This window comes from Trichosurus vulpecula, chromosome 8 (assembly GCF_011100635.1).
Source record: "Trichosurus vulpecula isolate mTriVul1 chromosome 8, mTriVul1.pri, whole genome shotgun sequence".
Lineage (NCBI taxonomy): Eukaryota > Metazoa > Chordata > Mammalia > Diprotodontia > Phalangeridae > Trichosurus > Trichosurus vulpecula.
This window is the reverse complement of record NC_050580.1, coordinates 99,456,228-99,470,770: the sequence shown is the minus strand read 5'-3', so window position 1 is coordinate 99,470,770 and position 14,543 is coordinate 99,456,228. Positions and strand designations below refer to the sequence as shown.

Here is a 14,543-nt window from a genome sequence, read left to right as displayed (position 1 = left end):
GTAATCAAATCATCAAATCCTACTAAGTCTTATCTTCTCTAGGCTAAATATCTTCAGTTCCTTCCAAAGAAGGACAGAGAGTAGAGAGTAAGGTCAGGCAATTAATAACCATGGTCATCTAATACAATAGTCTGCCTGGCTTCATGTCTCCATGTCCCTCTAATCTTTACAGTTGGAGCCCCCTGGCTGTTTATCTCTACCTCAGGCTCTAGGAACATTCCTGGCCAGGCAAAAAGAACCCAATAAGTCTCAGTAGCTCATGGCCTACATATACATAGTAAGTCTGTCTTGCTCTTGGTCCTGGCCTAAGCTTAATATTCTAGTACCCTGGAAACTGGATTCCTCACTGATCTCCAATTTCCTTAGGGAAGGCCAACTGGTCCACTTCACTGCTGGGCTTGATATGACCCACAGGTTTTAATGGGAGAAATTGCCTGCAGAGAAAAATCTAATAAGTCTTAGAGAAGACCATTTCATCTATGTGGGGGGACACTCAGGCGCAAAAGAGTTTCTTTTCATGCCCTAGCTATCTAAGTCACTTTTATTTTATTTTCTTTCAGTGCACACAATAGACCAGCAAGCAAAAATCTATTTTAAAGTGGACAAAATTTTATTATTAAAGTTTTCTGGTGCTAAATGGTGTACCCAGATGCCAACTACCTGACTTTATGGACTTCTGCTACTTGCCAGTTAAATCTTCCTTTGATTGCCTATGTTGAAGGACATCCTGGATCTTGGGCTCAGTTTGAACTTTAGGCTAATAACACTTGCATCCTCCTAGACATTCCCTTCTCTTCCACCTCTCACAGACATTGACTGATCTCATAGCTTGACTCTTTGAAGCCACATAATCATCACTAAAACAACCTGGCCTTTGAATGATTCTGAAGTGTTCTCAGTTTTTTTTTCCCCCATTTTCATTCTTCTATATCCTGCTGCAAGCCCAGGTTCTGTTAACCAGAACAAAAGTGTGATCTCTTCCAGCTGTCCTGAAAATGGATAAATCCTAAGGTTAGACTGCCCTAGAGTGGGTATGTGATAGGAGAAAGAGGAGGAGGGTGGTAACAGGAGCCTACAAACCTTGGGTAACTCTATTACATTGGCTTGACACCATCAGAATTTATCACTTTGTAGAGGGAATTCAACCTTGATAAAAGCTCTTGATTGACACACTACAGAGAATTTGCTGAACTCCTGAAACAAGAAAAGGGAGGAAATATAGAACCACAGCAGATCATAGTATGATAGCTTTAGAGCTGGGAAGCACCTGGGTGCTCAAGGATGAGGAACAACTGAGGGCAGAATTAGAGATTCAGTTCTTTCACAATGTTAATGTCAATGCTGAACTGCTAATGGCAAGCTGTCGTAGCAATGCTGTGGGTCTGGGACCAAGGAACAAGGAGATGAAAATAAAGACTGCTAATTATACCAAAGGGCAGCTAGGTGGAGCAGTGGATAAAGCACAGGACCTGGAATCAGCAAGGCTCCTCTCCCTAAGTTCAAATCTGGCCTCAGACACTTACCAGCCATGTGACCCTGGGCAAGTCACTTAACCCCATTTGCCTCAGTTTCCTCATCTGTAAAATGAGCTGGAGAAGGAAATGGCAAACTACTCTCTACCAAGAAAACCCCAAATGGGTTTTTAAAGAGTCAGACATGAAAAAACTGAAAAATTATACCAAAAGCCCTTGTCAGACAGCTATTCATCAGGAATTAAGATAGTCAAAGTTTAAATAATAAGGCAGGTCTCACAAGTTATAGCCAGGTATAAAAGGTCAGAGGCATACATTATGTGGCATGGATTGGAATCCCAATGAGGAAACCGGGGAATGAGAATCAGAATGCAGACAAGAAACCTGGGCAAGCGGTATAGAGGATCAGCAATGAGCTAACGGAAATACACTTTACCAAAGGTTATCTAAGGTCCAAGTGACAAAGGAAGTAATGTATGCAGATGGACCCTAGCCTTCAAGTATGGGCAAGCAGGATGACATAACTGAAGGAAGAAATAGGAAGGAAAATGATCTAGCAATTTCCCAAAACACTAAGTATAAATTTTCCAAAATATATTTCAGAACAACATATCTCAGTTATCCTATTACAGTTGATTATTGGTAGAATTTTTTCAAACTTCAAAAAACAAAACCCCAACCCCTAAACCTAACCAAATCAAATCATTTCATAAGTGTGGACTCTTCTTTCAGCAATGTAAGTTACAACTATTCCAAGCCTTAAAGGATGTTTACATGTTTCATGACATCTACTCGGTGGCTGACCTTCTGAGGATGAGCCGGACTCTCAAGGGGTGAGAGCCGGTCTGCTCTTTCAACAATCTACATAATCTGTCACTGAAGTCTGGAAAAGCCTTTCCATCGTGTCAGAACCTATCAGAATTTGTTCCCTGCTGGCACAGCCTTGGAAAACTCCTCAGGGTCACATCCAGCCTTAGGGAATTCAGGGTCACGTCTACATCACAGCGAGGCGCTGGAGTACAGCTTAACTGGAGGCATTCTTGGGGCAATGTCTAAATGATATTACAGAGTTGGGTGGTTTTCCCCTCAAAATAACAAAAGGCATGCGCAAGTGAGATATGCAGAAAATTATCCCACAAAGAGAAGTAATCGTGGGCATTTAGGAAACGAAAACAAGATAAATTATTTTCCCAGCATTCATCAGAGTCACATGTAGAAATCTCATGAAAGCAGAGGGGGACCAAGGACACAGGCATTAGCAGGAAATGTTCACTGATATCCACATTAATTATTTACAGATACGATTGAATGATAAAATAAATTACGGCTTACTTTACTCAGAATGAAAGCAAGCCGTAAGATTTTTTTTTAAAGCTATTTTTCAGTATTTTTCACTTTTATAGTTAAAAAATAGGAGTTTTCCTGCCTTCCCAGACAGAGGTTTGGGCTTCTTTTGCTTCGGTTCATCTCTATTCAGAGCTGGGAGTCTAAAATAGATTTTTACCTCATTGTCCGTACTTCCTTTCATTGTTGCTATTCAGTTCTCTGCTGGTTTCTCCGTTTTTTAATGGCTTCAGTTTCGAACAAGCTAAGAAAGCTGAGCACCAGTGAAACTCTTGGATACGGTCAAAAGCAAAACCAAACGGCTGTACTTATGAGAAAGGAGAAAACGCTGGCCCAGAGAAGCAGTAACACGCAAAGACCTGATCTGATTCTCATATCTAGCTCTTCTGGCGGAAAAAGACATGCTGTCACAAGTGAATTAAAGGACTCTCTTCTCTTTTCATTTATTTAGAAAATAATCATTATTCATGTAACACCATTCCTCCATGTCTATTGGAAAACTTAAGTAGTTTGGGTGACAAAAACCAACCAACCAACCATAGGTCCCCCAATCAATCAACAAGCAATTTGCAGAGTGCTGACGAAAAATGACTCCTCCTCTAAAAATGTAGCATGAGACTTTACAGCTTTATTTGATACGGTGAGGGCAAAAATATCTATTAAAAATAATTTGTCTGGCCATCTACTTGTCAGGAAGTCGAGAAGAGTTATGTGTTTGCAAGAGAAAGAGAGAAAGAGAGAGAGAGAGAGAGAGAGAGAGAGAGAGAGAGAGAGAGAGAGAGAGTTGTTTTGTTTTGAAACACTGAGGCTTCCTATCTTGCCCAGGCTGTGAGTGCAGGGGTTACTATAACGGGCCTGGTTCTACTCTGATAAGCACAAGACCTTTGACTTACTCCATTTATGACTCAGGCAGATTCTACCCTCATTAGGCAACCTGGTGCCAACACACTACATTAATGCCACACTTAGTGCAGATACTTGATTGGCTTAGCCCGATGAAACTCAGAAACTCCAGGCTCAAGAGATGAGCCAGCCTCAGGCAACAGGGATTATAGTCCCGTGCCTCCACAGCTGGCTGATACCCTTTGCTTTAAAGTAATTTTTATTGATGCCTTTTGTTTTAACATCATGTCATTTCAAAATAAACTGTTCTCATGATGGGCCCACAGCCAGAACCAAGAAAAACGATTAAGCAAAACCCAATTAGCACACAGTCAACACATCAGTCAGTTTGTGCAGTATTACAGTTCCCTACCTCTGTAACAAAAGGAGGAAGATTCTTCCTTATCTCTTCTCTGGGGCCACTACTGATCATGACAATTATAAGGTGTTCCACTTCATCTCTGCATTCTGTTCATTTGAAGTGCTTACTCTGTCACATTCTGACTATGGTTCCAGACAAATCAGTTAATCTGTCCATGCTTTAGGTACATCTCTATGATGATAAATGACAGAAAGGCCAGGCCCATTCGGCTAGAGAAAATTTCCTCATTGGGAGTCCCCTATACCAAGGAAGTCACGGATCGGTCACCTAACTCCTTCCATTTGCATCACTGTGGTCACTGATTAAAGAGTTAGATCTTTTTAAAATCAGCACTTTGCTAAATATTTAGACCCCAAGTCTAGTCCAGAACACTGAATCTGGAATCAGAAGACCTGGGTTCAAATCTTGCTTCTGTCACTTACTACTTTGTGTGACCTTAGTTAACATTTCTAACTTTTCTTGGTCTCAGTTTCCTCATCTGCAAAATCTGGGATTTGGACTAGATACCTTCTAAAGTCCCTTCTAATTCTATGATCCAAAATTCTTCTCCTGGAGTGACAAAATACATGTTGCCAACCTCACAGGAATCTGGATATGGAATGTTGTTCACAATAACTTTCCATTAGTGACACAATGAATAGATTGATCACTGGGCCTGGAGTCAGGAAGACCAGAATACAAATATGACCTCAAACATTCACTAGCTCTATGACACTGGGCAAATCCCTTCACCTCTGTTTGCCTCAATTTCCCCATCTGTAAAATGGCACCTACCTCACATAGTTGTTGTGAAGATCAAATGAGACGGTATTTGTAAAGTACTTAGCACAGTGCCTGGCACATAGTAGGCACTATATAAATGCTAGCTATCATCATCATCTTCTTCTTCATCATTATTATTTTACAAATAAGGAATCAGGCATTTATTAAGCCCTGCTATAATAACAGTTATTATTATGTAAAATCAAATACAAGAGAGATGAGTGACAGATCCAAGATCATTTCCAACATCAGGTGGGAAGAAAGAGGAAGATGAGAAAGGAACATAAGAAGGAAAAAGTAGCTAGGCAAAGAACACTGAACTGGAAGTCAGGTAAGTTGAGGTCTAGGATCATAGAAGCATAGATTTAGAACTGGGAGAGATCTCAGAGGCCAACCAGTTCAACTCCATTTTACACATGACAAAACCGAGGCTTAGAAAAGTTAAATGACTTGCCTAAGGTCCCACATATATTAAATGATAGAGGTGAGATTTGAACCCAAGTCCTAGTCTTAGCTCATCCACCAACTAGCTGTGAGGCCCTGAGTAAATCTCTTTGCTTCTCTGGGTCTCAGTTCTATCACTTGTAAAATTGGGGGCGGGGGGGGGGGGTACAGGGTAGGATGGACTGAATGATTGCTGAGTTTTCATCTAGCTCTAAAATTCTGATACTTGGGATTCCAAGAAGCCTCTCAGAAGCAAAAAAGGAAAAGTTATTGATGGCTCAGGGGAAATAACCTTCCTCAGAGCAGGCATGAAACAGTTACTTCCCATTATCTTCCAGTTTTATGGAATCATTTCAATAGCTCCAGCCTCCCTGCCAAAGGATCTTGTGACAATGTAGCCCATTGCAGTAAAATCTTTTCTTTATATATTTATGACAAAATACAAACTTCTGATTGGAGGAATTGTTTAATGACTGTCCTCACTTTAAAAAAAAAACAAAACAAGGGCCAGGATAGAAGGGAAAGGAGAATAATTTTGTCACCCTCCCATTCTATTAAGTATCTATATCTGTATTTCTTCACACTGTGACATAGATTGTCATCCCCTCTTCTTGCCCATATCAAATAATTCAAAAGGTTTTCCTCCACTTTGGAATGCACATGATGTTTGCAGCATGTCTACCTTCCTAATGATATTTTCCTTACTCTAAATTAAAGTTAGTTTACTATTTTAATGATATTTGACATGTGCTACCTTCTAGGGAAGAGAAGTAGTTCAAAAGTCTTCTTAGTGGTAAGAAGCCAGCTTTGTATTCAAGATTCACTGTAGATGTAGAGTAGAAAATATGCAGATAATAATGGCCTTATAGAAAAAAAAATCATTGGAAACCAAGGAACATACCAGCCTCAGATGTGTCTACGGGCTAGAGCCACTATTGATTCACTGACACACAAATTTGAGCAATGAGCAAATTTGCCTTTCTCATAGAAAGAAAAGATGGACCCAAGCTCAGACTCTACACTTTAAAGAGGAAGAAAATATCCTTGCTCCTGTTAACACCCCCCTTGACCCTTAGGGTAAGAAATTTCTTCCTCATTTCTAGCCTAAGTTAAAAACTAAATCCCTTCCATTCAATTCTCAGTGAGCATGGCAAATATATGTTCTTTATAAATAAGAAGATTTGTAATCATGCTCAAATTCAATTTGTCTCTCTATTATAGATTTCCAAATTCAGAATTCATACTATTATTTTATCCACATTAATCCTCCTACTGCTCCAATGAACTCTCTTTGTTCTGAATTTATATAGCTCACTTCCCAATTAATGCATGAACTGTCTTTAGCCTCAAGCTGTCATCTGTGACAGAATGTTGACATGTGTCCTCTAGATTATGAGGCATGCATGACAGACAGCAAAGAACACTATGTCTGATCCTTTTGATAAACAGAGTTTACACATTAGAGAAATTCTCTACTTTTGAATATTTTCTGATAAGGGAGAAAGCTGGAGGAAAAGAAAAAACCATGAATAAACCCTTTAGAAAATTCAGAGACTTGTAGTATGAGGACAAATACATAACATTAGTCACAGGGATTGTGTGGACACTGATCCAGTAGTGATGTACAGGTAGGTCCCACTTTTAGAAACACTGTGTTACAGAAAACCACTTCTTAAAGCAGAGAGCCAACAGTGCATGAAGTGTTTGCTTAGTTCAGACACTAGCAGAAATCAACGAATAAATGATTAAAGATGTTCTTTGTTGTTGTTAAATCATTTTGGTCATCTCCAACTCTTCATGACCCCATTTGTGGTTTTCTTGGCAAAGATACTAGGGTAATTTGCTATTTCCTTCTCCAGGTCATTTTACAGAGAGGCAACTGAGGCAGAGTTAAGTAAGGCCAGGGTCACACAGATAGTAAATGCCTGAGGCCACATTTGAATTCAGGTCTTCCTGACTCCGGGTTGGACATTCTATCTACTGCACCAGCTAGCTGCCCAAGATGAGTAGAGATCCTAAGAAATAAATGTGAACCTTTATTAGAGAGCATGGAATGCATGCATAGGGAAAATGACTACATATGTATTTCATGTTAATATGGATTAAATTGGAATTGAACCTGAAACTAGAGGGAAAAGGGAGAAAGGGAAATATTAGTAAAAGGAAAGAAAAAACTGTAAGCACAAGTTCTCCTATAACATCATTCTCTCCAGGTCTCTGAAGGGAAAAAGACCCTAAGAAAAAGTTGACATGATGGAAGTGACCAGTTATATGTATATGTACACATATATGTTTACACATGTAAGTGCTTACATACATGTATGAGTGCATGTTGATTTTGTATGTTTATATAGGTATTAAATTAGTTTACACAGGAAATTATAGAGGAACCCACACTTTAAAGTAAAAATAAATATCTATTCAAATCCCTACTTTACCGAGCAAGATTTTATTAATCTACAAGGAAGAGGAGATTTATATCAGAGATGATATGAAAGCCTTTCTAGCTGAAAAGAATTGGTAATATCAAAAATAGCATATATTCCATCTAAACTTTTCACAAATTCTCTTAGGGCAAATATACATACATACAGAGGAGATAGTCACATAGTCAAAGTACCTAAATTGAAATCTATTTCTGTCATTAAAATCTAAGAAAAGACATTTTCTGAGGGCTGAAGGAGTGTCCTGAGTGGTAAATTAAGGGGAGATCTCTGAAGTGAAAGTGCCTACTCCACCTTACCCATCTCTAACTCCTACTTAAATGGGCAAAGAAGTTGATGTTGTGAGCTAGGGGATGTCAGAAGTGGGAAAGAGCTTCCTTTGGCCAAATTCAGTATTCATTCTCCTTACTCTGTGCCTTGGAACAGACTTATCTCCCTAAGTCTGGGATGCATTCTCTCCTCTCTTCAACCATTTAGAATCCTTCCCCACTCATCTCAGTTGCAGATTTGCTCCAAGATGTCTTGCCTGATATTTTGGTTATTACCTTTCTCTCCCTCCTCAAATATTCTTGCATTTACTTATGTTTCCAGGTTCTATTCCCCAGTAGAATACATGCTCCCCAATGGCAAAGACTGTTTTTCATTTGTGTTTTTACACCCCCCAGAGCTTTGCACAGAATTACTTCATAACTGTTGATCAGATTGAATTACTGACAGATGAATCTATTTTACAAACAACAAGAAAAAGACTTCTGGGATGTGTACTGTATTGGGAGGGAGCATGGTGTAGTAGAAACAGTACTGGGTCTGGAGTCATGAGACTTCCAAGAAGAGGTGACCCTCTCCTGGCCAATGTTAACCCCTGTACATGCACAAGTGATTCCATTCCATCCTATCTTCTCCAGCAGATTGCACTATCACCCACACTTTCTCACTTATCTTCAATCATTCCTTGTCTATCTTCTGCTTTCAAACTGCCTATAAACATGCCTATGTCTCCCTCATCTTCAAAAAACTCTCTCTGGCTCTATCTATCCCCCCTATTATCCCATATCTCTCCTTCCCTTTGTGTCTAAATCTCTTAAAAAGGCCATCTACACAATTGATGCCCCCACTTCCTTTCCACTCGCTTCTGAATTATGTAACTGACTTCAGCCTCATTATTCAACTAAAATTACTCTCTCAAAATTACCAATGATCTCTTAATTGCCAAATCTAATGGTCTTTTCTTAGTTCTCATCCTTCTTAAGTTTTGTGCAGCCTGTGACACTGTTGATCACCCTCTTCTCCTGATCATTTCTTCTCTCTAGGTTTCCAAGACACTTCTCTCCTGAGTCTCTTCCTACCTACCTGATCACTCCCACTCAGTTTCCTTTGCTTGATCTTCCTTCAGGAGATTCCTGCTAAATTTGAGTTCTGTCCTGGGTCCTCTTCTCCCTCTATACTATTTCACTTGATGGTCTCATCAGCTCTCATGAATTCAATTATCATCTCTATTTTAAGGATTCTTACATCTACATATCTAGACCTAACCTCTAGTCTTGTTTCTCCAACTGACTATTAGATATCTCAAACTGGATATCCCATAGACATCTTAAACTTGACATGTCCAAAATTGAACTCATTATCTTTGTCCACAAACTTTCCCCTATTCCTATATTTCCTATTATTGTTGAAGGTACCACCATCCTCTCAGACACACGGGCTTGTAACTTAGGTGTCATCCTTGATTCCTCACTTTATCTCACCTCCTCCCAATATCCAATCTGTTGCCAAGTCCTGTCAATTTCACTCCTGTATCATCTTCTCTCCTCTGACACTGCCATCACCCAAGTATAAGCCTTCAATATCTTATATCAATATATCTGGACTACTGCATTAGCCTGTGAGTTGGTCTGCCTGCTCCAAATCTCTCCTGTCTACAATCCATTTGGGTGTCAAATTGATTTTCCTAAAGCTTGTGTCTGACCAGGTCATCCCCACTCTCCATTCAATAAATTCCAGTGACTTCCTATCACCTCCAGGATTAAATATAAAATCCTCTGTTTGGCATTTAAAGCCCTTCAAAACCTGGTTCACCACCACCATCTTTTCAGTCTTCTGACATCATACTTTTTCTCACATACTCTGCAATCCAATGACCCTGGCCTCATGGCTATTTTTTTTATAAGACATTCCATCTCTCAACTCTGGGCATTTTCATTGGTTGTCTTCCATCCCTGGAATTCTCTCTGCCTCCTGGCTTCTCTCAACTCTCAGGTACAATCCTATCTTCTAAAACAATGATTTCCCAATTGCTTTAAATACTAGTTCCTTCCCTTTGTCGATCATGTCCGATTTATTGTGTGTATATATGCATGTGTGTGTATAAACAAACTTTTCATATTTTCTCCCCCATTAGACTGTGAGTTCCTTGATATCGGAGACTTTTTTTTGCTTTTATTTGTGGCACATGACAGGTGCTTAATAATTGCTTATTGACTGACTGAGAGAGGAAGTTTCAAGTTCCACTTACTAATTATGTGACTATAGGTAAGTTGTTTGAGCACTCTGAGCCTCAGTTTCCTCCTATGTAAAATGAGGATCACAACACCTGTTATTGTCTGGCTCTTCCCAGAATCCAACAATCCATCTCCTACCTCCCTGATTTTGCACAGCCTGTCTGCTATACCTAGCTAGAATGTACTGCCTCCTCACTTTCATGTCTTAAAATCTCTAACTTTTTTCAAGGCTCAGCTCATGTTCCTGAGTCCCCCTTTTATTTCTTTCCTCAAATTATTTTGCATTTACATGTTGCATCACAAGCAGAATAGAAGCTCCCTGGGAATAGGTACATACTGTTTTTCACTTTTGCCTCTGCATCTCCAGCACCTAGCACAATGCCAAACACAAAACAGGTGGTTAATAAATACTAGCTAACTGAAAGCATACAACCTAGATCACAAAGGTGGCCTCAAATGAGATAATGCATGCAGAGTGCTCTGCAAACCACCAAATAAATGTCAACTGTTAATATTATAATTGGTGTTCAATTGCCTCAATTAAGACTTAAAGAGAGGCCAAGTAACTTACAGTCACACATTTGTTGTTAGAGCTAGTCTTAGTTCCATTATACTATGCTGAGTACAAAGGTAGAGAAGAAAGAAGGATGAAAAGGAAATCTTCTCTTGACCAACCAATCAATCATTACTTTTTAAGCATCTACTATGTGTAATATGTGGGCAGCTAGGTGGCACAGTGAATAGAGTGCCAGGCCTGGAGTCAAGAAGACCTGAATTGAAATCTAACTTCAGACACTTACTAGTATGTGACCCTGGGCAAGTCACTTAACTCTGTCTCAGTTTCCTCTCTGTAAAATGAGCTGGAGAAGGAATTGGCAAACCCCTCCAATATCTTTGCCAAGAGAATCCCAAAGGGGATCACAAAGAATTGAACACAACTGAAATGACTGAACAACAATATGTGTAATATGAGATATTGGGCACTACTACATGGGAAAGAAATACAAGTGTCCCTGCCCTGTGTTCATGTACCTGAGGTGAACTTTTATGCACCCCAGCTTTTGTACCCTCAAAACTATCAGAGAGACAGTACAGCATAATGGAAAGAGCACAAGAGTTAGAATCTAGTCTGGGTTGAAGGTACAGCTCTACCACTTACTAGTTGTATGATCCTGGGTAAATTAATCAATGTCTATAATAAGTAAGTATATTACTTAGGATTGTTTTGAAGATCAAATAAACGATATGTGCAAAATGCATCTAAAATAGAAATGTAAAGGAAAGCTTTATTTTTCTTGATCAAGAATTTCAAAGCTGAAAGGAAACTTAGAGATCTATCTTCCTCAACTCAATACTACTAAATGTGTGAACAAGGAGTAAATACCAGATCTTAACCATAGCTTTTTTTTTTTGAGGAGGGTTGAGGATTGCTATTGTTCAATACAAAGATAGCTCCTCTGAGTCAACATCAGTGCTCTTTGATGTTTTTCACTAATAACAATGGATTTCCACTTTTCCACTTACTTGCTCACCTGGTCCTCCCTCCTCCCTCCAAAAAAAAAAAAAAGGCTTGTCTTTGTTCAAAGCTTACTGTAGACACTACTTGGCTAGTGCATACTCTCTCCCAGTGATGAAAACCTGCCACACCCAAGGCCCTGTCTGAATTTCATCAGGTCTGTAGGCTAATATACTTGGTAAGATATTTCTAGTGCTCGACAATGAAAAAGAAAAAGCAGCAGCAGCAGCAGAGGACCAATTTAATAACAGGTTTAGAGGTGCTTCCCACCTCCCACCCTCAATTATATGCCTACTAAATGATCACTGAGATGATTCTAAATATAGTAACCTTTAATGAGTGGCCATGGTAAATCTACTTTCTCTATTTCCCAGATGATCTTGGGCAAATCTTAAATCTTGAGGTTCTCTGAGCCTCAGTTTCTTCACTAGTAAAATGAGCGGCTAGGATTAGATGATCTCTAAGGTCCTTACCAGGTCTAAATCCTACAGAGTCCAAGGGGTTGAAATACCTATGACCTTTCCTCAAAATCATCATGCCCATTTCTAGTCCATAGTGGGTGAAAGTTCCCATCCCCATTGAATTGATAAAGGGATTTTGATTCCACCTCCTACATTGTGGAAAAATTCTTAGAAATTCACACTCTCATATTAGTGGTGGGGTGAAACTAATTCAAGCAACTTGAAGCTTCTTGAGCCCATACTTGTACTCCCATGGACTCCCTAACACAACTCTCTCACCCATGTACAAAGGATTGAGAGAAAGGCAAAGCATCATAAGTAATTCTGTCCTTAGAAAAAGTGGACAATAGACCATTTTGTTCCCTCCCTCATTGGAAGTCTCCATGTGGATGTCAATGTCACTATATTCAGATCTTTACCACACTATTTACATTTTCTTTCTATACACATAGGAACATTGGAACTGATTTCCTAAAGGCACACAAAAATCCCTGAAGATCCCCTTTATCATCCATATCCACCACATGGTCCACAAAGCAACTAAATCCTGATCATTTTACCTAGTGTACAAATTCTGTACCTCCTTCAGCTCAAATATATTATAATCAATTAGCACAAAACTGAAGTGACCCAAAAATCAATGACGATATGGAAATGGGAGGCAAAATCTTCTGCCCTTAGATTAGAATGGGGATCTCTTAATCTACTACATGACCTGGGACAAACCCTGAAACATAGCACTGAAATATTCACAGTCAAGCTATTTTCCCCCAAAGTAGGATTAAAGTTTGGGTTCTTTACAAATCACACTATAACTCCTTAGACAAGTCCCTTCCATCATGTCCCAAGAAGATGCACTCATAGAAGCATTTTTCAAATCCACTTTCTAAAAATAATCAATATTTTCCATAAATGATTATGACAAAACAACCAAACCACTTCATTACAACTGCTCACAAGCTGCAGAATTACTTGATCTCTTTAATATTTCACTCATAGTAACAGCCACTGAGCTATGACTAACCCACTCTACCCAGCATCATCTCTGGCTCCAGATGGCAAGAAATACAGTCATTTTGCCCTTGCTGAAAAGCAGAGGAATGCTAATGCTGATTTCTTTCCCTTGTATCTAATTCCACCCGCAGTGACTATCTTCATTCCAGAAAGAAGTGAATGAAGGAAGAAGGGAAAAAACGGAAAGATGAACCCAAACGGGAAATTCACTTGGAAAAAGAGGAAAGAGGGAATGGGATGGGGAAAGACACACACTGCAGCTTTAAATCTTGCTGCATCAAGCCCTGGATTCTTTCCATCACCCAGCAAAATGGTAACAAGAAGGGAGGGAAAAAAATCTCTTCCCCACTGCCGGCCAACCTTCGGGCAGCTCCAGAGTGAATCACACAGCAGTAAACCCATCCCCCATCTCCCCACCTCCGCCCCAGCAGACAGGTTACACAGGTGAACGGTGCACCGACCTTGGCCCGGAGGCTTAGCCCAGACGTACCGGGCTCAAGGTCAAGGGGGACGGCTTCCCACTCTGTCCAGAGCCCTGAATTATGCTGCCAAAGTTTCGGGTAGAACAAGGGGCCTTCAAGGTACCTCTGGCTGCAAGTAAAACCTTCTGCACCTGCTCTGCTGGTCGTCCCCTCCCCCGCCCCGCACTGAGCCTTGGCTCCAGACCCTCACTTGCCACGGTGCAGTGGTCTCCTTCCCCTTACACGGACTCACCTCTCGCAGACATGGTTCACTCGGCAGGAGCCCGAGGCGGAAAGGCAGAGGAAGCAAAGGAGAGTGTGTGGTGGAGTGAGGGGGGTGGGAGGCAAACACCCGAAATGCACACACACGCGCACACGCGCGCGCACACACACATACACGCACGCACTACCACCACCGCCACCACCACCACACCCCCTCAGGCGACCAAGTCTTCCAGTAGTAGGCACCCTGGGCAACCCCTGCGGCAGTGGGGCTGGTGCTAGCTGGGCTGGCGCGGCGCCTGGCGTGGACCACTGGGCGGAATGCCGGGATCAGGGTGAGCCGCAGGAGCTTCAATACCTGGGCGCAGCGGGTCCCTGAGCAAAGCAACAGTCAGGGGGAGAGGAAGCAGCTCCATGTACACATCGTGCAACAACAGGCTCCGGGAGGGCGGGAGGAGGCGGCCGTAGCCAATGCTAACAAGGAGCGCCCGGAGCTGGGCGGGTCCGTGCTTCCCCCACTCTCTCTGTCTATGTGTGTGTCTGTGTCTCCCACTCCCTTTTCCTTCTCTGGCTCGTCCTGGCCTGGACACCTGCGTATGCCCACCAGCTCCCCCCACCTCTGACCCAAAGGAACGGGG

General features: G+C 41.0%; 1 protein-coding gene across 1 annotated transcript in view; it reads right to left on the bottom strand.

The window, feature by feature from the left end:
* ABLIM1 (actin binding LIM protein 1) overlaps positions 1-14,329 on the bottom strand; it is a 399,591-nt gene extending 385,262 nt beyond the window's left edge. Inside the window, exon 1 of the mRNA XM_036736806.1 lies at positions 13,937-14,329. Coding sequence (XP_036592701.1) covers positions 13,937-13,949 — 13 coding nt within the window. The 5' untranslated portion in view covers positions 13,950-14,329. The remainder of the gene's footprint in view (positions 1-13,936) is intronic.
* Positions 14,330-14,543: the final 214 nt, after the last annotated feature.